Here is a 21501-nt window from a genome sequence, read left to right as displayed (position 1 = left end):
CATATGTATTTGGTAGATGAGTACAGTTCATACACACTTAGCTTATTTGAAATATATTTCTGTAACTGTATATTTATAGAAGCACAAGAAATATTTATATGCAGACTATCTTTAATTAAGCTAACAAATAGAAAGGTATCCTCAACACATTGGCTACCCTCAAATGTTGGTGGGAAACCTGGGGCCAGGGGTGAGCAGGAGCTGGTAGACCCATATGACAGAAGACATGTGAAAAGAGTAACAACCTCCCCCAGCCACTAGAGCCAGGTTCTGAAGGAAAGACATCCCAAAGGGACTCAGATGCCCATGCAGTGGCTGTGGATGCTTAGCAGTCAGAATAAAGACAATAAAGAACAAATGAAGGTTCGCTCTATGAACAATGAGAAAGCAGGCAATCCAGGATGTCAGGCTTTGAGCCTTCTCCTGGGGCCTGATAATTATCTTCCCTTGGTCCTGTGACTCAGTCAACCTTTCTTATTAAAGAACATGGGGCTGGGGCCTCCTTACCCAGACAGCATATATTTACACTGACACACTCCCTGAACAGTGAATCCATCTCAACACAGAGGGTGAGGGTGGCCTCCTTAAAGGCAGAAGGGAAGAAGGAATTCCTGGTTGACCTTAGACAAGCATTGCCCTGCGCCAGATGCAAAGTTCATGCTTAAGATTAACTGCCCATTTGTGGAGCTCTGATCCAACTAACAGTGCTCACGAAAGAGGCTCTTGTCTGTAGGATTCAGCTGAACTAACTAAAAATTTACATATGGTGAACGTGATTTTATCAAGGTTTATGATTCTGTGTGTACATTAGGTTTGTAAATCTGGAAGGTTTTAGCATTTACACGTACATTTGTATATAGTATATATGTACATATATACAATATATATGAGGTGTGTTGAGGATCGAACCTAATTCTAAGCATGATGTTTTGTGTACACCTTATACACACAGCCTGAAAGCAAAGACATACAATAATTTCAACATGCATGTGTTTTGAGTGATTCATCACAAAAGAATGGGTATGGGACTTCTCCTTTGTGATGGGAAGCCACAGGTTAACAAGGTTCAGGACTTGGATTTTCAGATGAATTTTCAGATGCTCAACACACCCCACTAAAGCAAGGCGGGAAGCAAAGCAGGTTAAAGAAAAACAGATGACGGCTGAAGACACAGACTTGAATTTGATGTCTACCGAGTCAGAGCTGAGCTCGGGAGCCACTGCTCACAACACGGGGCAATGAGCAAGTCAGGGTGAGGGATGCACAAGTCAGCAATAAACTCACAGAGCAAATTCCATGAATATCACACTCGGATGCATGGCCGTGGCATTCGCAGGGCTGGCAGATCCCTCCAAAGAGTATCCCATCCACTCGATAATAGCCGGGGAGGCAGGACTGCAAGAGAAAGGGACCAGTCTGTAACCTGTGTTCCTGAAACAGGGCCTTGTGTGTGTATATCAGGCAATGTGTGGCTTCGCCTATTCTGCAATCTATCTTCCGTCCAATGCACTTGAAAAGCAAACTGCTTAATTTTTCACAAGCAGGGAAACATTTATCCTTTCTAACTATCGAACATTTTAACCAAGACAGCTTTTCCACGTCCACTTTAATTAAGTGTGCAACCTGGTGCCTTTCAGCAAACTTAATGAACTGTGCAACCATCTCAGTTAGCACAAGGTTATTTAGTATGTATTTAATGTATTCAATGGATAGTTCACACACATTTGACATATCTGGTACAGATGTATATAAATATGTATTTATAGGTGTGTGCAAACCGACTTGTTCAGACTACCTTTAGGTAACTATCACACCCACTCCAAGCTTGTCCTCAACATGCTGGCCACCCTAGCACACTGGCAGAAGGCCCAAGGAATTGGCCTTGGAACATGATAAGGGCCCACATGTTTCCCTTTAAAGTAGAGCCAGGCACACAGGAATTTAAAGGCTATTCCCTGGGGCCACACTGAGCCTTCATGGACTCTACTGCACCAACCCTCAACCAGCATAGATGGAATCCTGTCTTGTCGGGTTTTCCATCAGAGCATTTCTTTTCTCTCAACTCCCCTCCCCACCCTGCCGCCCCTTTGTTTACAAATCACTGAAGGCCACCACCAAACACTGACTGTGCTCAAGGGCAGGCCAGGGTCACGGTGCGCCAGTTGAACTGAACAACAGGTCCAGGTGCACCTTCTGTGGGGTCAAGTCAGAGAGGCCATACGGGCACCCCAGGACACTCACTGCTCCTGAACCTTTGGCTTTCCACACAGCGGTGCATTTGGCTCTCGAGGCATCCTCAAGAAGAGCACTTCTGCTTTAGAGACAGCAGGTGCAGGGCACAGGACGTTAGGCAGCACTGGGTGTGACCTCGGGGAGACAACTCAAAGGCACCAGTGCCCGTCTCCAAATTGTGCCAGATCCAGCTGCCAAGGGTTTGGCTTTTTCAGTGTCTGCTCATCTGTCTCTCAAAGAGATGAGGTGGGAGCAGGAGGCTTGGATTTGGCCTCTTTCAACAGTAGTTTGTATCATATCTCTCTCTCTCACACACACACACATACATACATACACACACACATGCATACACAAATATGTGGGGGTATAACATGTGTGTGTGTACTCGGGATTAAACGTAGGACTCTGCTGTGGGAGTTCCTTCAGCTCCTTCAGCCAATCGCCGCTGAGTTACCAGCCCATTGGGGCGTGGTCTCTCCCTTTAAAAAAAAGCAGCGGCTGTCCTCCACTCTCTCTTTGTCTTCCGGCTCCGTTTCCGGCCCCTGGACTCCTTTCCTGTTCGCGCGGAGGGGCTGTTGTCTGGGACGGTAATCTGTAAGTTTTTTCCCCTTTGAATAAATAACCATTCTATTAATCATAATTCCAAACTGGTGTGGGATTGTCTGTGACTTACGCCTTCATCTGGCGCCCCACGTTTGGTTGTAGAACCCCCCCTTCCCCCCCACTCAACTGCTTGCTACCAGCTCGGCTAGTCACGAGACCTCCCTCAGCTGCGGCCTGTGCCCTGTGTGTGGAGCCAGCAGTTCAGTTAAACCCCACGCCTCCCAAGCTCCACAGCCTCGGGACAGTCTCTGCCTGCCTGGTTTGCTCTTTTCTGAGTTGTTTTTAAATTTCCCTTGTAAGTGCGGTGCTTTAGTGGCGTGAATCAGAACGACTCGGTCACGTGGAGGCATACGCGGCTTCCGGGTTGCTCTTTTCTACCCCTGGATTCTGGGTTTCTGGTTCCGTGTATGGAATTGATTTAATTAAACTTTCTTTCTTGAACAACTTATATTTCCTAGTTTTTAACAAATACTAAGGCAGACACTGAAACAGGACCTGTTTAAGTCACCTTTGCAGTGGTTCTAGTCGCAACTTGGCAACAGCGCCGCCAACTAGACAAGAGGTAATATGGCAGTTTTTGTTTCCAACGCCAATTTTACTGTTTTCTTTATTAATACAATGGATTATGTCATGCAAGGTTTATATGACTATGGGAATATATTAATTTACTTGTTGCTAGGTTTCAGTTTTCTTTTCAATATTTTATCATTAAGAAAGATACGATTTTTACGGACTAATATTGAACAACTAGTTGAAAGGATTAAAATTATTGAAAATCAGGGGTTATCTGAACAAGTGGATACTATGATAGACAAAATTGACTCCATGTCCAAGGGTACTAGGAAGTTACCTGAAAGGGTACAGGCTGTTGAATTTGACGTTCAGATGTTACCACAAAGTTTTGATAAGGTAACAGATAGAATGAACCTCCAGAATGGGAACCAAAAAACTGATACCTTAGTTAAATTACTAGAAACACGGGTAGGTCAGGAGATTCAGGATTTAAGGGATACAATGATAAAAAGATTAGAAATGATTGAAGAAACTATTGGAGCTGGTGAACAGAGTAAGAAGGCACAAGGACAGGATACAATGCCACCACCAGCTGTTAGAACTGGCTTACCCAGGGTCCTAACAACATACCCTGTAATTTATTCTGACAAAGGGTTAACTTCCAAAGGCTCAAAGGGAGTTAAAGAAGCTAGATGGACACCAATAGCAATGAATGATTTAAAAGAAATTAAGCAAGCTGTCGTTAACTTTGGCTTGCACTCTGCATTTGTTAAGGAAATGATAAGGACTTGGGCTTCTAATGTCAGAGCTACCCCCCATGATTTCTCTCAGCTAGTGTCTGCAGTTTTAGATGATGGGCCTTCCTTGATGTTTGGAATTTATTTCAGAGAACAATCCAAACATATGGAACAGCAAGGAAGAGCAAAAGGTGTGGAGGTTTCCCAAGATCAAATTCTTGGTGTAGGAGCATATGCTGATCCACAGGTCCAAGCTCTTTATGATGAAGAAGTGCTGTCCTTATGTCACAAAGCAGCCTTGAATGCTTTGAATAGAATACAAGATCCAGCAAAAAGGGTCGAATCATATACCAGGGTTAGGCAGGGACAGAGAGAACCCTTTACTGACTTTGTGCAAAGATTAATTAAGGCTCTGGACATAGGGGTAACAGACCCAGAAGCTAGACTTATGTATTGATATATATTTACCATATTGCAATGTATACTTACACATTGTTTATATTTGGAGGTCTCATTGTCCTCATTTATTGCACACTTGTTTATTATCTCAGTCTTTAAGTTAGATAGATATTGAGAATTATATAGATCAACAGTCATCTAAGTTTGTCATTTATAATTAGACTAATCAGGTTCTTTAGATATATAGAGATTATATTCAGTATAGATAGATAATCTTCAACCTCTTCAAAGAGCTGTAGAAAATGGCCTTTAATCTAATTCAGAGTTCTATTGTAGGCAGACACAATCACTCCTGGCAACACTGATCTATGCCCGAGAGAATGTTGAGCACCAAAGACACTCCACCTGGAGCCTTTCTTCTTGGCAGAACTGGCCTTTGGGTAAAAAAAAATGCTCATACCTCAACTACTGACAGAGTTACAGAATATCCGTAAATGGATAAAACAAGACTGTCATATCCTGCCAAGACAGGGTAAGATAGTTTTGAAGTTTCTTGCCTTTGAAAATGGTATGTCAGTTACATCAGGCCTTAGCCAAAGTTGGTTGCTTCAACGCTGCAAATGTGACTTTGGGTGTTTGTCCAGGTAGCCAGTTGTCTCTGCGATTTGGTACATGTTCTGAAAGTTGTTTGATTGCACTTCCTAATTACTCAGATAACATTATTTCCCTTCTCAGATCTTCGATGGGATTGAAGATTATATAAATGTAGTTACTTTCCTTTCATGACTTGGCCAAGTTATTTGTTATACAAGACTTAAGCTAGTTAGAATAGGATATTTGTATTTATTGTATATAATTTCGTAGGTTTGTACTTATTGTATATAATTGCGTAGTAGGCTTAGAACTCTCTTACTTAAACAAAAGGGGGAGATGCTGTGGGAGTTCCTTCAGCTCCTTCAGCCAATCGCCGCTGAGTTACCAGCCCATTGGGGCGTGGTCTCTCCCTTTAAAAAAAAGCAGCGGCTGTCCTCCACTCTCTCTTTGTCTTCCGGCTCCGTTTCCGGCCCCTGGACTCCTTTCCTGTTCGCGCGGAGGGGCTGTTGTCTGGGACGGTAATCTGTAAGTTTTTTCCCCTTTGAATAAATAACCATTCTATTAATCATAATTCCAAACTGGTGTGGGATTGTCTGTGACTTACGCCTTCAGGACTCTGCACATGTATGTACTCTACCACAGAGCTACATGCCAAGTCCTTTTTCTGTTTTTTTTTTTGAGATAGTCTTGATACCATTCTCAGATAAATCCCAAATTTGCAATCCTCCTGCTTCAGTATCCTATTACAAGCCTGTGCAACCAGGTCCAAGTAAAAGAGTTTAAAGTATACAAACAATAAATACAGTCTTTCACATGGTCCTCACAGAGGTCCCCTAATGCCTCCATCCAACTGGCTACCCTTAGAGAGTGTCGGTCCATAGGCAAGCAGCTTCAAGTGCTGCAGAAAAGTCCATTCGTAAAAGCATCAGCCTGATGCCAGTTTCTGTACAAGAGTTTGGTAAAAGAATGGACTCCGCTGCTTAATAAAAACAGTGGAAAGGCATTCAGTTGAATGCTGCATGTCCTCAGAGACCACAGGGACAAAGTCAAACAACAATGAGTGAGTGTGTTATGGGAAAAGATGTACACACATGTTTCTGGGCATTATCCCTAAACAATACACTTTAACAACCCTTTACATGCCATTTACATTGCTGGGTTTTATTAGTAATTTAGAAGAGATATAAAGCATGCAAAAACAATGTTGCTGGGGTATGTAGAAATATTCTATCACTTAAACTCTATATATGCAATTGGCAGGTTGGGAGATTCTCCATGGATCCTGGGACCAGTTGCTCAGGACTACTGAGCACAGCCGAGTGAGGGCTCTCAGGTTTGTATGATCGTCAGTCCACAGCCCCCAAAGCCCAGGGAATTTGGAAAGATCCAGCAGCAGTTGATCTCTCCTACATGAGAGTTATCTGTCAGGACACATGAATAATGAGGGAGAATATGGGAAGAGCTTAGAGCTTGGTTAAAAACACAGTATTTACTCATCAGTGGTTATTGTCAATACTTATCCAAAGTGTGTGTGTGTGCACGCTTGCGCGTATGCAAGCATGACCAGTTCTCTTCTCCCATTATTGCTTCTCAGAGATCAAGCTCAGACCATCTGATTGGGTAGCATGCACTTTTACAGGCTGAGCCATCTGGTCTACCTAAATTTCAAGACGTCTATTGATAACATATAAACACATCTTCATAGAAAGTCACCTCTCCATCTCTGTGGGGAATTGGCTCGAGGGCCCCAATGGATGCCACAACATTGAAGCCATTTATATAAGATGGTACTGTATTTGTACGTAACCTGTGTACATCTTCTAGATATTTTAATTCATCTCTAGATTACTAATGACAATAATGAAGCATAAATGCTATGCAAGTAAACATTATACTCTCTTGTTTAGGAATAATATGGAAAAGATCTATACATACTTGATGAAGGCACAATATCATCATTGGGGAATATAGCCATTCAGTAAGTGGTTCATTCAATCCATGGGTGCAGGACCTGTGTTGCCATATAAGGTCCAGACAGCTAGAGTAAACCAGAGGACTATGTGGCCTCAAGATGGATCTGGACTGTGCAAATATGCTGGTCTCTCATAGGTAACTGGAAATGTTCAGAGAATCAAGTTGACCCTCCTCAGAGATGCACAGCCAATAATAAGCACTGCCAATTTCCTATTGACTGAGGCAAGAGAGCTGCACAGAGTCCAGGGACTTCAAGGTACACCAGTCAACCCCTGCAGAGGAATCTAGCTAGCTGTTTATTTTCAAAGATGTATTTCAGTCGTGTGTGTGTGTGTGTGTGTGTGTGTGTGTGTGTGTGTGTACACATGAGTACAGGTGCTGGCAGAGTCCAGAGGCATCGAATCCCCCTCAAGGTAGAGTTACAGGAAGTTACGAACTGTCAGACGTGAGTGCTAGGTATTGAATTTACCTAGCAAGGGCAGGATTCACTCTTTAAAACAATACGATGCCCAATGGTCCTATGATTTAATAACGTCTCAGCCACGTGGGAGTTTTCTAAAGTTAACATACACATGTTCATCACATCAACTTCAGCACACATTTCCCCTCTGGAAACTAAAGAAAGGAGGAGACTGGCAGAGGCCAGTAGTACCTCACAGGAGGTCCCCGTGTAGCCTTGGGGACATTCACAGTGCTCCACATCAGCGGCTACTGCCAGGTCTATAGCATTCGGATTTGCTACGTCCAGAGAGACAGAATCCAGCCTGCAAACAGACAAGGGGCATCATATAGCTCTCATCCTTGCAAAAGACCTCTCCCACTTCTCTGAGACAGGCCCCTAAAAGGTTTAGTTGAAGGACACGGTGACTTTGAGTACCCAGACAGTCTCCACCAGGCACTCTAGAAGCCACCATTTTCCTGTGGGAGTCTTCCAGCCATTGTTTATAAGTGATACTACCCCTAGACTGCCAAGGGAAAGCTCTGATGGAGGCACTGCCCCAAGACAAGCGGCCTCATCGCGAATGCAGCGCCGAGCCTCTGCTGGGCGTTACCGGGCTTACTTCAGCAGCGTCCAGTTTTACACCTGGCTTCCACAAACAGACACCGCGAGGCAACCAAATGACCAAATGATTCAGTTGTCCAAATAATTGTGTACAGTTAAGGCCACTGGCATCAGGGGAATGAAGGGAGGGAGGGAGAGAAGGAAGGAAGGGGAGAGGGAGAGAGAGAAGGGCCAGGGAGGCAAAATGGCTCAGGCACTGTTGACTCACTAAGCATTGCTTGGAAGCACTGCACCTGAAGGATTCTGAACCTAAAATCGTCTGCTTCCTACCAGACACATTTGTCATTATGCGTGTCTCCTGTCTTCACTGTACATGTGTGAAGACAATTCTAGCACGCCTACTTCAACTGTATCCTTCATATTTATATTAACCTTGAAGTATACAACATAAAAGACAAGACTGTAGTACCTCGGTAGAAATCTGTTTCCCTCCTTCCAGTACATACCTGTAGAGTGCCATTTTAGCAGAATTATAATTGGCTCTGATCAAGAGATGTGTCACATTGGCCAGGACGGTCATTAGCTGGTCGCGGTCAATCTCCCTTCTGGATTTAAAGTCCCGGAAGTTCTCAGGCACAAGTCTAACCACGTTGAAGTACTCCTCATAGGGTTGCAAGGACAGGCCCTCCGCCTGTGTGCTTAGAGTGAGCCCATTTCCCTAGCATATAAAACCGAGAGGAAAGATATTTGCAATCCAACTTAGTGACCGAAAGTTAAAATTCTGTATCCAGCAACCAAGTTCTTACATCAAACATGTGATGGAGCATGTTTCTCAATCTGGAGTTACTGAATGAGCGGCACTTAACTACATTTTTTATTTTGTGTGTGTATATGCAGTTGTGCACGTATGCTACACTCACACACATGTATGTGTTCATGCGTGTGCCACTCCCACCAGACTCCAAGCTCTATAGCAAATCAATGCACATTCGTCACCTTGATGATGATGTCAGCATGAGACACGAGGTCACCGTCGACCGTCTCCACCGGGATGTCATAAGACACCGTGTACTTCAGGAACCCGCCAAATGCCGTCAGCTGGAAGAGTACAGTGAAGGTAAGGACCAGGGGACAATGGCTATAGTCTGAAGTCAGGGGAAAGTGTTGCTAGGATCCGCCTGGGTACATCCATCTTGAAGGTGATAGGGAGGAAATTCGCACTAAAGGCATATCATTTACAATATCCTGGATATGATCATGATGAGGAAATCCTTGACATTTGTAGAAGAAAGATATATAGATATATAACATATACTCCTTGGAGTCCCCAAGGTAAAAAAATCAAAGGTGGGTTAGGTAGGTAGATAGATAGATAGATAAATAGATAGATAGATAGACAGACAGACAGATGATAGATAGATAGATAGATAGATAGATAGATAGATAGATAGATAGATAGATAGACAGACCTTAAAAATAATTTTAAATGCATTTATTTGGATATGGGGTGTGTGCCGTGGCATAGGTATGGAGGTCTGGGGCTACTTGAGGAAGCTGGTTCTCTCCTTTAACCCAGTGGTTCCTAGGGATTGAACTCAGGTCAGACTCAGCAGCAAGCACCTTTACCTGTCGAGCCATCTTGGCAGCTGTATTAGTTCACTTAAATGGACCTTTTCATTTCATTGCTAAGCTTATTAGATAAGTCGTTTAAAGGAAGTGCTCAAATATTTTCTCTTTTAAATGTATATGAGGGATGTTCACCAATGTATACTAGGAATGTCCATTAATATATGCTAGAGGCAACTACTGTATATTGGAGAGTTTCTTCCTAGGGACTATGCCATAAAATTTAGACCGCAATGGTACAATCATACAATTTGAAAAAAGATTTTTTTTCAATTTCTCTGGTGATAAGAGGTCATGTCTAATAGAATCTATTGTATAATGATAATTTACAAGTTAGGCCACATATGAAGGTATACACGTATACCTCTGGTACTCAGAAGTCTAAGGCCAGAGTATAAATGCAAGGCCAGCCAGGGATACACAGCAACCGCCTGTCCCCCAGATAGATAGGCTGACAGACGGGCAGGTAGCTCTACATATATATTTATATACCAATTAGAAAAAAAATAGTAACAAAATTAACTAGACGCTTACCAACTACTATTATGAAGGTATACGGTCACCTTGAACAAACCAGAGTTACTTAAACAGGCCACCTGGATGTATGTACTAGTTAGTCAGAATCTGGAGAAGGTGGGCCACAATTAGCTGGGGACTGAAAACCAAACACTAATGAGAGGAAGGTTCAATCTTAGAAGTCAACTCTCTGGACAAGCAACACTGTAGATCATTGTCTTGCATTTTCTTTATATTAAGATGTTCATTGTTTTGGTCTCCTGAGACCTTCAGGGAGCATCAGTTTGCCCGGATGTGGAAACAGGGATGTGGAAACAGGGATGTGGAAACAGACACTCTGCTGTAGGAGCCGTTCCCTGGGTGTCCTGTACCATTTCATGGGCCACTGGGAAGTCTGCTGCTAACTGGGCAAAGTGGGAATGCGGCCAACACTCTGCAAAGGTCTGACTTATTCAAGGACCCAGAGGAATAAAGGAGAAAGCCAGCGATCGTGAAGATTCACAAGGTGCACTGTTGAGGAACAAGATGCAGAAGAGCAGAGGATGATGGGATGCTGTACTACAGAGCTCAAAAAGGACCAAAGAGATCTAGTGCCCAATGTGGTGTGCATGAAGGCTGTAAGCACTAACTTGTGGCAAGTCTGCTTTGCGTTATTAATGTTCTCTGAGATCTCTAGCTGGACACTGGTCCTCCCCCTGCCTTCCCACACGTACCTTGTTTCCGAGGTAGGCCTCTGGAGCTGCCCAGTAGTACGTGGACCTCAGTCTCTGCATGACTGACGTGTTGTTGATGCTGACTTGACGGCGCCCACCCAGGGCGTCCTGCTGAGACTGGATCATATTTGGGCTGATGAAGTCAGTGACCAGCCACCCTGACATATTGGTCACCTTTAAAAAAAAATTAAGAACTTTAAGGGCTACTGAAAAGAAACGCTATGTTTGTATGCAGCACCAACCCTTTGACTGCTAGCGTCTCTCTCTGCTTGCTGTGCCTTGTTCTGGCTGCTTTCTTGTGCTAATAAAGTATGTTTGGTGTTCGCCTTGTAAAAAAAATTAAGAACTTTAGAATATGGCATAAAGGTCTCCTTAGATCCTACCCAATTCTGTGTCAGTATCTTTGCAAGAAGGAGACAGGGGGAGCGAGCTGATGCTCAAGACAGAGCTAACAGGACTGTTGTCACTGAACCACACCGAGAGACCTATCAGAGGATCCAGGGAAGCTGAGCACATGGCACACACCTCAAACCCACATCAGTTAACACACAACTGAAGGGCATAAGCATGCAGATCAGGGTTATAAACTTTAGATGTTTAATAAGAACAAAGAAATTACTACAAGTTCAATACCACTAATCTACAAATATCCCCAAACCCAGAGTTATTGGAATCACAAATGGAAACCTTCACACCTGACCTCACCTGAGTCATAAATCAGGTGCAACCAAAACATTACATAAAACCTGTATTCAGGCTATGTGGATAAGGTGTACATGAGACAAGAATATATATATATTCCTAAAGAGAAAATCCAAAATGCTTCTGCTCACCAGTATCTTAGCTTCTTAGTTAAGGGATGCTCAGTCTATAAATGTCATGACTAAAGTATCTTCCTGTTTCTATTCTATCCTAATCTATCCTATTTCTAATGATCCTTGGTCCTGCCTTATAGCCAGAAATGATGAAAAATGTATAAAAATCTCCGACCTTGTACTGCCAACGTGTCGCTTGCCCAGGGGTGATGAGAAGCCCCCCTAGTGTGTTGACCACAATGATCACTAGTAGCTAATCCCAGAGTCCAGAAGCCCCTCCCTAGCTTCCAGTCATCTCACATTGAACCCTTCCAATCCCCTGCCCCAGAACTCCCCATACCCCAACCCTGCCTGTCCTTATAATTCTGGGCCATCTGAGGTCATTCTGCTCCCATCGCTGGAATGCCTCCCACTCCAGGCTTCATTAAAATGAAAAATTCCCATGACCCCAAGTGTGTGCGACAGAAGAAATGCAAACAAGGGGTGTTCTACAGCAGCATTCCAGACGATTATTCCAACTAGAAAATGTATATGGAAATAAACACACGAATTAGAACAGAAATACAGCAATGCGCTTAGGAGTGGGCTGCCTTGGATCAGTGCCTTGGTCTCTCCAAAGAGAAGAGAAAGATTCGGGAGAAGTTCTCCCTGGCCCACTTACTAACCAACTCGCCGTGTCTCTCACCTGACTAATGGACCACGTGAGGCTGTCACAGACATCCGAGACACCGAAGCAGAAGCACTCGGAGCAGCCCTGGGGGTTTCTTTCCTGCAAGTTATAGAATCCTGGCTTGCAGCGATCACAGTTCTTTCCTTCAACATTTTTCTGTAAAGTTATTTTTGAAAAAAGGGTTAGCTGATGGGGCCAATGTACCCAGAGAGACAGAGGGAAATGACAAGTCATGACACTGGTCATGAGAGGGTCACAAAAACAGGTAATAAATCCTCAGCTAAATAAATATTTAAAGTCTGTGAGAAAACTCAAGCAGTTGGTATTTATGAATGGGAACCCGCAACAACTGGCCTGCTTCTGTGACCAAGAACAAGTCTCAGATGTTGGAGCCTGGTCGCCGCATCAAAAAAAATTTTTTTTTGTTTTGTTTTAGATCTTTCATTAAGTCAAAGCTATTTGCTTATTTGTTTATATTTGCATTTTGTTTTGTTTTAGTTTTTTCCCCTCTCTGAGACAGGGTCTTACTGTATAGCCCAGGTGGATTGGCCTCCATTTCTCAAGCCCTTCTAGACACTGGAATTTCAGGCACAGACATCATGCCTTGCTTGCACAACCATTTTAGGATTTAAAGAGGGCTATATGGTTATTTGTTTTCCTTACAGTCATGCTTATTTTCATAGACAGAAGACTCTGCATTCATGGGAATAAGACATAAGGTACAAACAGGAAATCGCACGAATTCCGGGGAAATGGTTATTAATATCCTATGAGCAAATAAGACCCTCCTCGGGCACCACATGTACACATTCCTACAATTACACAATTCCCATTAAAGGGAAATTCGAGATAACCGATCTGTATTTCATTAGGGTTCTGGGAAAGTCAGTATTTACCTGGTTCTCCTCCAAACATGAAACTGGGAGCCAATACCCCAGAATTAAGCCAACGCCAAGGAAATGACATGCAGTGTTGGGCTTCATCTAGAAGTCCCAGAAATGCCTCGGGAATGCATGGCTGCTACCCAGAAGTGCCACAAAAGAGGAAAACCAGGTGCCCATCTACATCCAAGCTTGCTGCAACATGCTGCTTCTACTTAAACCTCCCTGTTCTGCCCAAGGCCTGATCATGTGATCCAGTGGACTGGAGAGCCCCAGAAGACACTCAAAGCTTCTTCCTTTGACTCCACATTTACCTTACAAAGACACGGCTCTGAGCATGGGTCGTCATTCACGCTGCCAACGGTACTGCAGTCACAGGGCGTGCAGTTCGGGAAACCCCGGTAGCCAAACTGGCAGCGATCACATTTGTCTCCTGCATAACCTTCCTTACATGGACACTGACCTGGCCACTTCCCTGGGGGAGAAAACAGCAACACTGATTCAACATGAAGTTCCAGGGTTTAAAGCAGGGGCTGGCGAGCACAGACAGTGCGAGCTCTTTGAGCAGGATTTCAGGTACAGCTGACTAAACCGTGCGCTCTTTCTCAGTGCTCTCACACAGCCATGGACCATCATCCATATGCAAATGTCCACAGCTTTCTCTGGGCAAATAAAACAGTTTGCAGATTGGCCTATAGGCCACAGTTTGCTATAGTATCGGTGTAATGAGATTGCAACCCACAGGGAGAGCTACTATGTGATACTGAAACCCCACTCCTGATCCCAGAGTGAAATAAAACACACACCCATGAAAGTAACTGTGTGAATGCCCACAGCAGTGTTATTCACAACAGCTTGAAGGAACGAAGAAACCCAAAGTTCCCCACTAATGGGCCAACCACAACTGCAGTCAATGTTTTAGACAGACTCAGTAAAGAGAAATACCAGGCTATAGATATCTATTCATTAATTAATAAATAGTATCCATTCATCCGTTAGTAAATACTTGAACATATAAAATGTAATGTAGCCAAACAAATATTATTCCTAATAGAAAGAACTGTAATAGTCACATGCTGCCCACACAGCATGACCCTCCTGGAGCCAGAGTAAGAGAATAAAGTGTCTCCCAAAGCCCCACGTCACATGGCTCAGTTTGCATGTGGAAGATAATAAATATTTAGCGAACAGGAGAATCCACACAAGCCCTCCAATTTCTCAACCCTGGAAACAATTCTGCCCAACACGGACAGTTTACACATACACCCCAGATCAACTGCGCATGTAATAACAGACCAAGTTCTTACCGTTGGCTAAGTCAGAATGGCGGTCATCCTTGATACAGACAGCACTCAGGGACCCCACTGGGTCACAGTCACAGGGACGACAAGGCTGGTCCTCATAAGGAGACACCTGAAAGGCAGAAGGTGTCCTGGATGACCTCACCAGGAATAATGGCGTGACTTGAAATAACAGCCACCATGTCAAGGCAGCAGATTCTACGTGAGACTATTGCAGAGATTTTGTGTAACCGAGAACATAGGTGTCGGGAAGATAAGATGCCCTTAAGCAAGAGGCTCTAAACATCTCTTTGATGGTGACATCATCAGTAAGATGTCACCCTTTCTTGTTTCCACAGTCCCCCTTCCTCTCTGCAATCTACAACTGCCATAGTGGATCATCGCCAATGAACAAGCCACTCCAAGAGTCTGACTACATAGCAATCACAGAGGGTTGAGTAAATGCGTCTTACGGACAAGCTATGGCCCCTTTAGTTCTTAACTGAGTCTGCACATTTATAGTTAGAATTATCTGTAATCACATAGCTCGCATCCCCAATTCAAGTTAAATATCAACGCATGTAGACTTCCACTTTGAGCAAGACAGCAAGCCAGGGTCGGAGACAGAGCTGGAGGACTCTAGGACCTTGAAGAAAGGAAAGGTCCTTCAGAACAGAGGTCCACCCTTAAGGAGGCATGTTTTCCACCTTGGCCGGCCGTGGAGCTCGGCTGCAGGAAGAAGCACACCTACCTTGTGAGGTCTGTAATACTGATCGATACACGTCTCACAGTTGATTCCTGTGGTGTTCTGCAGGCAGTTGATGCAAACCCCCCCTCCAATGTACTGCCCAGCCATGTTCAGACTTCTCTTCTCCTTCGCAACGTTCTCGTCGTAGTAACAGTCTTTGGCTTTATTGTGACAATTGCATTCTAGGAGAATAGTTGAATATCTCAATTAACACATATAATGTGTCCTATCTAAAGGAAACCCTCATTCCATGACGTAAATGCCCGTGTCTTAAAATCCTAGCATAAATAATTTCACAAGATAGAGGCAAGGGCTGGACAGATGGCTTAGTGGTTAAAGACACTGGCTGTTCTTCCAGTTCTTCAGGTTTCAGTTTCCAGCACCTTCACGGTGGCTCACAACCTCCTTAACACCAATCCCAGGGGATCCGATGCCCTCTTCTGGCCTCCTTGGACACTAGGCATAGACTACATGCAAGCAAAACACCCACTGACACCAAATAAAGAGTGCTTTAAAAAAAAAAGATACAGACAACATCCTAGAGGAAAAAAATGGGAATTGCTATCAAAATAATTAAATGTACTGGGTGGGAATGGCAGTGCATACATGTAATCTCAGGGTTAAGAGGCTGAAGCAGGACGGGGTCTGACTCAGCCTGTACTAGAGAAGGAGACCTTGTTACCCCTCAAAATGTGATATGATTGCCTTGGAGTGTGGGTCTGCTTGTTTAATAAATGTGAGGCCCAGTTCTAAAAATCAAAAAAGGAATTCTGAGGTTGGAGAGAGGGCTCAGATGTCAAGAACACTGGTGGCTCTTATAGAGGACCCAGATTCAATTCCCATGCCCACGGGGCAGATCACAACCATTTATAAGTCCACTTCTGGGGCTCTGATGCCCTCCTCCTGGGCACTAGGTATGCAAGTGATATACAGACATACAAGCAGGCAAGACACACCTAGATACATGGAAAAGCTAAACTAAAATCAAGTCTGTAGAATGGCATGTATTACTGTGTTATTTTTTATGTAAGAAACATTGAAAATAAGAACATATTAATATATACCATATATTATTAGAAAAAATACTAAGAAGTAGAAAGTTGGAAGGAGGGAGATAAAGTGAAATATTGTTTTGTTTCAATTTAACCACTTTTTAAATTTACTGCTGCATGTGTGTTTGGACAGGGAGAGTGTTGTGGAAGACATGTGGAGATCAAAGAACAGCAAAAAGAGAGTTGGGTTTTGTGTGCCACCACGTGGATCCCAGAGCTCCAAATCAGGTCATTGGGTTTGTTGGCAAGCGCCTTTACCTGCCGACCTCTTGCTGGACCAATAACTACAGCTATATATATAGTTACTATAGCTAGTAACTATAGTCAGGGGTAGAGCTTTCCCTAGCATGGTGGACTCCTTTAGGTTCAATTCTCAGTACCATAATCAATTAATTCCACCTTCATTAATTCCACCTTCAAATTTATAGCTAATAACCGTACACATGGGGAGAAAAAAACGCAGGTAAAATAGTGAATCCATAATACTTTCAGCCCTTAAATGTCAACAAGGATACGCTTCTTTGAGAAGTATTTGAAATGCAAACAAACAAACAAGAAAACCCAAAAACCCAAGTGATCCAGTCATCCTAATAATCAAGACGCCACGACTTAAGCCCGCAAAACAGGAGTCTTCTCTGTCCAGGCTGACGGTGTACTCACCCTCACACTCATTGCCCGACGAAATGGTCCCGGGCCTCCAGGGCTGCTGATGGAAGCCAGGGCAGCAGCGGTCACAGCTCTCCCCGCAGGTGTTATGTTCACATTGACACTGCAGTTGCTGGCAGAACAGGGACACGGCATGAGAGCTGAAAACTTTACCTGTGTGCGTTCCTTAATTTCACTTAAGAAAAAAAAGAAAGTGGTAACTCTTGACAGCGAGGCATTTGGGACGGTATCAAACCAGCTGACATTGGACTTCCGGAGAAGACACACACATAACCTGATTACAAACACAACTGAAACACGGGTTCACTAACAAGAAGGTCCTTTAAGAGAATGCGCCGACTTTAGGGTTGGACGTCCTGGTCAATTGTTTGACTGCTTATTAATAGATTTCACCGTTGTTTGCTTGACGATTTTCTAATGTTGATCAATATAGTTTTCAGCACCAACATATAATAATGGGCAAGTCTGTGAAAAAGCACTTGCCACCAAGCAGGAAAACCACAGCTGCATCCTAGAGAGCCAAGGACGGGAGGAGAGAACTGTGGTCCACGAGTTGCTCGCTGACCACTACACAGGTATCCTGGCATATGCCTTATTAGGTAAATGTTAAAAATGATTTTTACAGTAGAAGGTGTGGGCTGAGAGTGCGTCTCACGGGTGGAGTGCTTGTGTAGTATGCCGAGGACCAAGTTCAGCCCCAAGCAGTGCGAAGATGAAACACATATAATTAACAGTTTTAACAGTATGACGGAATACTCCTGCTCAACCGGTACACAGCTATAAAGGTTGCGAGTAACTAAGTGTTTTGAAAGGAGCTATCCAATTATTAATTTAGCATTACACCCAAAGAGACAAAGTGTATTTTATCTTGATTTTGTACCACAAAGATGGAAAGAAGGGAATCACAGAAATAGTAAATATAATTTATATCAGCACATGTCATTTACTTGACACTCTTTGAAGAACATGGAAGACCATGGAGTTCTCAGTCCCTTGTCATGGACATCTTATTACAAACAACACAGTAGAGCTTACTTAAAAATATGTCCTCCAAACAAAGCAAAAATCCCACCAATTAGGTAGTCTAAATTTTTAAATTTTTAACATGGTTTGATGCCTCTTACTGTCTGCTTTGGACAAAGACAGGGAAACATGGCCGCTATAACTGCTCCACTGAGGTTACGGTAACCATGACACACTAGAACTAACCTTAGCTTCTTCATCCCATGGGCAGCTGCTGGCATGGCCGTAGCAAATGCACATGCCCCCGACGGAAATGTCCTTGATTGAATAGTAATACTGGAAAAAGGGGGTGTAACAAACAGACGTTAGAAACCCTCTGACTTTGGTGCAAGGCAAGGGATGGCACCCCACAAATACCAGCTGGGCTCATGGCTTGCTTTTGGAATGCAACTTAATTACATCCACATTTAAAATGCCATTTCACACACAAAAAACTCTTAGTTCGAACCAATAATGCTCAAATCGGCTCATGAGCAGAACCTAGGAGAGTCCAGAAGAATTCTCCGATGTGGTTTTGCCTTAAGCCAAAGCAGTCCTCTTCCTCACTCTCGCTGCTCAGTTCCGGAGGACCGCTGAGCTGCCCAAACGTGCGCAGGAAGGATGACGCATCATCAGGACGCGGACTCGAGCATGCGCGCAAACTGTCTTTGACGTCACACTGCATCGCTGGCTCATACTTTTGTCTCGTCGTATTAACAGACTTTATTTTTTTTTTAATTTTATTTTCCATTGTTTGCTACCATTATATAGAAATGCATTTCCCCTTTATGGATTGGTTTGGCATGGCTGCCTTGCCAACCTCAGTGTTATTTCTAGTAGTTGCTTTGTAGGGTATCTGTGAGAACGATCGTGCCAGCTACGGACGAGGAGGACCCACTCCTGCACATCTGCTGCTTATCTTTGCTTTCTTCTTGCATCTCTGAGTATCAGGTTTACTCATCAACCATAAAACATTGCCAAGGGGACTTAAGGCTGAGTCACCTAAGCGCAGACGGTACCATTAAGTGTATGGATTGGATGGCTCAATATTGTTTAAAATTCTTCCCAAATTCTTCCTATATTGATGTGTTCATCAAAAGTCATAGTTTCAAAAAGTAAACAGAAAAGCTCAATGAGCAGATATCCTTAATATGGTCTAAACAAAAAATACACAAAAAAATGGACCAAAAAAGGTCAACTCTTAACAGGCGCACCCTAGCCATCAGGAAAATACAAATGAACCCCACCAGGGGGCGCCATGGGTGACATTCCAACAGCCGGCAGGGCCTGACAACACTGGATATTATAAGACCAGGGCTCGCAAATGTCAAAAGACTAAAATGTGGCATCTGCTTTTAAACAAGTTTAGCTGAGTTACACACACAGCTACTCCACAAGCTAGTGATTCACTGCAAAGTGATGGGAGGTTCATTAAAAATGCTTGTCTACAGGTGACTTTAATATTCAACCGTACATTTAAAATCTATATCTTCCTGACTTTTTCCCCAATTTTATCGGATGTGGTACCAGACTGGGATCTTTAGGACAATGGCCATGACATTCTCCGGGTGCACACACTATGGGGATGGGTAGGAAGGAGCAAGGAGACCTGAGGAATGGATGCTGGGGCCATCATCTACAAAGCATTGCCACAAATGACAGGAGGTAGTCATAGCCAACCAAAAGGAACCAAAGAATACGTCCTGAAACAAGTCGTTCAAGGTGGTCAGGGACACAGCAGATACTCACGCGTCTTGTGACAATAGGGTCAAGGTCTCTGAGGTCCCGATGGCTAAGGGTCATGAGGTCTGCATTGAGTGTCCTGATGCGCTGCAGACGGAGCCGTATATACCGTGCTGAGGTGAACTCCAGCAGCTTGGGTGAAGGGTCATCAGCGCTTGGTCTGCCATTGATGAGTGATGTGTGAATCTGGACGTAGACAAACACATGTCAATTCTGCACGTGTGTAACATGTACACACACATGCATGCTGGTTGACTGCATCAGAATCTTTACAAAGATAAGTCTAAAAACTGGGTTCTGTGTAAAACGAAAAGCAAACGAAACAGCCCATCTACTGTATGTTAGGTACTCATAAACAGTGATCCCCATTCTGTCTCAGTTTGTGGGTTACCCACTCCACTACCTCTGAGCCAATCAGAGAGTCCTTTCAGTGGTGTCCTTCTGCCCGCAATGTGAGGGTCTCTGAACACTGACCAAGATGCTGCATCTCCTCAACCAAATGCCTAAGCCATGAGCCGGCTAGAGAGGGTAAGAAAACTGCACCCCAAACTTTAAGGACGCCTGCTTTCTTAGTTAATCTCTGCCCAGCTATGGCTACAGAGCGCACTTGAGAGTTCTACCGTGTTTGTTCTTCAAGCAAGGTGCTAGTAGAGATTGAATTGCTTCTGTTTCACTCTGGGTTTACTGAAGCGTACACTGAGCAGCTACTTCAAGGGCAGCTCCACACCCCTGAGGAGGAGGGAGACAGAGGAACTACACCTTTTAGAAGCACGTTTGCTATCTTCTTTTCATCTACTACTATGGAAGACAATGTCTTGCTACATATCCCTCCAACTCAGGATCCTCCTGCCTCAGCCTCTGGAGTGCGAGAATTACACTGATATACCACCATGCTGGCTTCTCTTCAATATAACTCATGTTCTTGCCCTGATCTTATGGAAAGATTCTGTGGTGGGTAGGGGACTGGTGAGGCTGGGCAAACACAGCAGGAGTGAAGACCGAGAGAGTTGCATGCTGGGAAGAAAACAACAAGCTAAAGCAGACAGCAGTCAGGGCGACTTTAAATAGCGAGGCAGCCACAGGCACACCTTTGGATTAAGGGTGACTGATTCTGAAGGTTCAATATAGACTCCCATGATGGATACCATGGTGGCATTTGAGGTAGGGGTCTCCAATAACAGACAACCATTCCTGCTGTGGACACAGTACCTCTCCATGCTCAAGGGGCACAAGTTTAGAATAATACGAGGTGCAGATCACTTCGTTGTCAGCTCTGTAAGTGGGAGGTCCCCGCCTTGGAGATATTTTGTAGCGTGTCAAACACTCCGTATCGCTGATTGCGTAGTACTGCCAGGGTTTGAACTTGATGCCGTCCACAGATCGCTCCAAAATCCAGTTTCCGGGGCGAGGAGCGTTGGCGGCTTTAATGATGACGTATGCAACTTGAAAGACCTGAAACAAAGACACTAGAAAATTTCAATCAAGAATTAATAAGTCAAACACGAGAAGACAAACACTACAGGAACTCTCTCGTGTGTGAACCCAAAACAGCCCAACTCACAGACACCTTGCAAAACTCTGGTTACCAGGGACTGGAAGAAGGACAAGGGACAGATGCCGGGCACAGATTTTCAGTTGTGCAGGATAGACAGGTCCAAAGTTTAACAGTGTTGCTATGGTAACAATCCTGGACTCTGTTGGAATTTGCTAAACAGAGAGATCTGTGCTCTGACA

At 44.0% G+C, this 21501-nt stretch overlaps 1 protein-coding gene across 1 annotated transcript in view; it reads right to left on the bottom strand.

Moving 5' to 3' along the window:
* Window positions 1-21501, bottom strand: part of Lama1 (laminin subunit alpha 1) — a 126836-nt gene that overhangs the window by 68466 nt on the left and 36869 nt on the right. The window contains exons 4-16 of the mRNA XM_087902329.1: window positions 20977-21219; window positions 19774-19953; window positions 18232-18321; window positions 17017-17134; window positions 15308-15486; window positions 14584-14689; window positions 13591-13751; window positions 12411-12551; window positions 10911-11084; window positions 9052-9153; window positions 8562-8773; window positions 7705-7816; window positions 1285-1395 (exon numbers count right to left, since the gene is read on the bottom strand). Of these exons, the coding sequence (XP_087758455.1) occupies window positions 1285-1395; window positions 7705-7816; window positions 8562-8773; window positions 9052-9153; window positions 10911-11084; window positions 12411-12551; window positions 13591-13751; window positions 14584-14689; window positions 15308-15486; window positions 17017-17134; window positions 18232-18321; window positions 19774-19953; window positions 20977-21219 (1929 nt within the window). The remainder of the gene's footprint in view (window positions 1-1284; window positions 1396-7704; window positions 7817-8561; window positions 8774-9051; window positions 9154-10910; window positions 11085-12410; window positions 12552-13590; window positions 13752-14583; window positions 14690-15307; window positions 15487-17016; window positions 17135-18231; window positions 18322-19773; window positions 19954-20976; window positions 21220-21501) is intronic.

Source organism: Myodes glareolus, chromosome 27 (genome assembly GCF_982192425.1).
Source record: "Myodes glareolus chromosome 27, mMyoGla1.1, whole genome shotgun sequence".
Lineage (NCBI taxonomy): Eukaryota > Metazoa > Chordata > Mammalia > Rodentia > Cricetidae > Myodes > Myodes glareolus.
The sequence above is the reverse complement of the archived record's forward strand: the minus strand, read 5'-3'. Positions and strand labels throughout refer to the sequence as shown.